This window comes from Haliaeetus leucocephalus, unplaced genomic scaffold (assembly GCF_000737465.1).
Source record: "Haliaeetus leucocephalus isolate CR32 unplaced genomic scaffold, Haliaeetus_leucocephalus-4.0 Scaffold340, whole genome shotgun sequence".
NCBI lineage: Eukaryota > Metazoa > Chordata > Aves > Accipitriformes > Accipitridae > Haliaeetus > Haliaeetus leucocephalus.
This window is the reverse complement of record NW_010972776.1, coordinates 8,331,266-8,333,963: the sequence shown is the minus strand read 5'-3', so window position 1 is coordinate 8,333,963 and position 2,698 is coordinate 8,331,266. Positions and strand designations below refer to the sequence as shown.

Sequence of the window (2,698 nt, the reverse complement as noted above, 5' to 3'; positions counted from 1 at the left end):
CGCCGCCGCCGCTTTCAAGCTGAACGCGGCCCCGCACGACCTCGCCGCCGGGCAGAGCTCGGCGTTCACGCCGCAGGCGCCGGGCTACGCCAGCGCCTTGGGCCACCACCACCATCACCACCACCACGCCGGCCAGGTGCCCTCCTACGGCGGGGCCGCCGCTTTCAACTCCACCCGCGACTTTCTGTTCCGCAACCGCGGCTCCGGCATCGCGGACGCCGCCTCCGGTACGGCGCAGCACGGGCTTTTCGGCGGCTCTCCCGGTGGTTTGCACGGCCCCGGTGGCATCCCGGACACCCCGGGCTACCTGCTTTTCCCGGGGCTCCACGAGCAGAGCCCGAGCCACACGTCCCCCAACGGGCATGTGGACAACGGGCAGATGCACCTGGGGCTACGCGGGGACCTTTTCGGGCGACCGGACCCGTACCGGGCCGTCTCCAGCCCCCGCACGGACCCTTACGCCGGTGCCCAGTTCCACAACTACAACCACATGAACGTGAATATGGGCATGAACGTGGCGGCCCACCACCACCACCATCACCACCACGGCCCCGGGGCTTTCTTTCGGTACATGCGGCAGCCCATCAAGCAAGAATTGTCCTGCAAGTGGCTCGACGAGAGCCAGCTCAGCCGGCCCAAGAAGAGCTGCGACAGGACTTTCAGCACCATGCACGAACTGGTGACCCACGTCACCATGGAGCACGTCGGGGGGCCCGAGCAGAACAACCACATCTGCTACTGGGACGAGTGTCCGCGGGAAGGCAAGTCCTTCAAGGCGAAATACAAACTGGTCAACCACATTCGGGTGCACACGGGGGAGAAGCCCTTCCCCTGCCCCTTCCCGGGCTGCGGCAAGATCTTTGCCCGCTCCGAAAACCTCAAGATTCACAAGCGGACGCACACAGGTAAGGCCCGTGACACGCACCCCGCAGACACCCCCACGCACCGCCACCCCCGGTGCCGCCGCTCTCGGCCCCCCGCGCGTCCGCGGGGGGAACCACGGCAATGCTGCTGAAATCTCGTTTTCGGTGACTTCCGCTCCTTTTGATTTTATTTTTAGGCCTGATTGGCGTCTCTCCTAATTAAATCAGCGATGTATTTGTCGAAGTGTTTTTTATTTGCAGCCCCGGCTTCCCTTCAGCCCTCCGCGCGGGTGGAGGGAAGGGGGGGGAAGGCAGGAAGCAAACGTTATTTTGGCTTGTATCCTCGAGTGCGTCTTGTAAAACTGTCCGAGCCGCTGAATTTATCTCGGGTCTTCTCCCTCCCTGGGCTCGCCCGGCCGCCGTCCCCGCCGGAGCCCAGCGCGGGCCTGGCAGGAGGTGAATTAAAAGTAATAAAGGCTGACCCGAATTTACGCGACACGTAACAAACCCCGCTGCCCGCCTTCCCCTTCTTCGTTTTCTGTGGTGCTCGTGCATCCCATCCCCAAGGTGGGGCGAGCGGGGCAGAGGTTGTCCTGGGAGGAGGCAGGGGATGGAGAGGGGACCGGCCCTCCTTCACCCTCTCTGAATTTCGCAGGTGAGAAGCCCTTCAAGTGCGAGTTTGAGGGCTGCGACAGGCGCTTCGCCAACAGCAGCGACAGGAAGAAACACATGCACGTCCACACCTCGGACAAGCCCTACATCTGCAAGGTGTGCGACAAATCCTACACCCACCCCAGCTCACTTAGGAAACACATGAAGGTAATCACCCCTGCGCTCCAGCCCTTTTCCTCCCTGAGCAGGGATGCTCGGTCGCTGGCGTGCTCAGGGCTCGTCTTCCCCGGGGCAGGGCAGAGCTGAGCGGTGCCTGCCGCAGCGCTCCACGCTCCCGGCACGGCCCGAGCGGTTCCCCGGTGTCTAGGCCGTGGCTGGAGCACAGCCCGGGGAAATGGCGTAGTTTCTTTTTGTGCTCCCACCGGTGCGAGCGCTGCCCGGTTTCCAGAGCGTGGCTCGGTGCTGGGGCGGGGGGGCTGCGTAAATGCAACCTGGCTTGTGGCTGCAGTCCCCCACAACCCACACCGGGATGCTGCAAGTGAAGTGGCCGGGAGCCGAGGCAGGCATTTGCCGCCGGTGCTCGGGGTGGCCGGGCAAGGCACGAACCGCCTGCTTGGACCCCGGTGTCCCTCCTGCCTGGGGGAGCATCCCGACCCGGCTCAGCGGGGTGGCGGGGACCCCGAGCTCGTTCCCATCTCTGCCTCTTGGTTTTAGGTGCACGAATCCCAGGGGTCGGACTCTTCCCCTGCAGCCAGTTCGGGGTACGAGTCCTCCACCCCCCCTGCGGTGGGCTCCGCCGGCAGTAAGGACTCCACTAAAACGCCGCCGGCCGCCCTTCAGAGTAACCCCGGCCACAACCCTGGACTGCCCCCCAATTTTAATGAGTGGTATGTGTGAAGGCAGCTGCTGCCCGGCCAGAGACTGGACCAAATGTGTTGGGAACAAGGAGAAAAAAAAAAAAAAAAAAAAAAAAAAAAAAAAAAGAAAAAACCAAACCAACTGCAGCTCGCTCCCATGGAAAGGGAGTTTCCACACCGACGACCGCATAGGGCTACACCTAGTTAATTGCCAGGATCCGGAGGGGGGGGTCTTTTATTATTATATTATAATTATTACTATTTTTTGCAAGCCCAGATGCTGGACTAGCCATGTCCTTTTCTCAGGATTGGATTTCTTTTTTTTTTTTTTTTTGTCATTTTTTGCAGTTGCAGTCGTTTCTTTGA

At 61.4% G+C, this 2,698-nt stretch overlaps 1 protein-coding gene across 1 annotated transcript; it reads left to right on the top strand.

Moving 5' to 3' along the window:
• Position 1: 1 nt before the first annotated feature.
• ZIC3 (Zic family member 3) lies at positions 2 to 2,372 on the top strand (the record flags this gene model as incomplete). The annotated part of the gene is made up of 3 exons (XM_010572544.1): positions 2 to 905; positions 1,519 to 1,682; positions 2,190 to 2,372. Coding segments are annotated over 3 exons (1,251 nt in total), but the record flags the coding sequence as incomplete, so codon positions are not given.
• Positions 2,373 to 2,698: the final 326 nt, after the last annotated feature.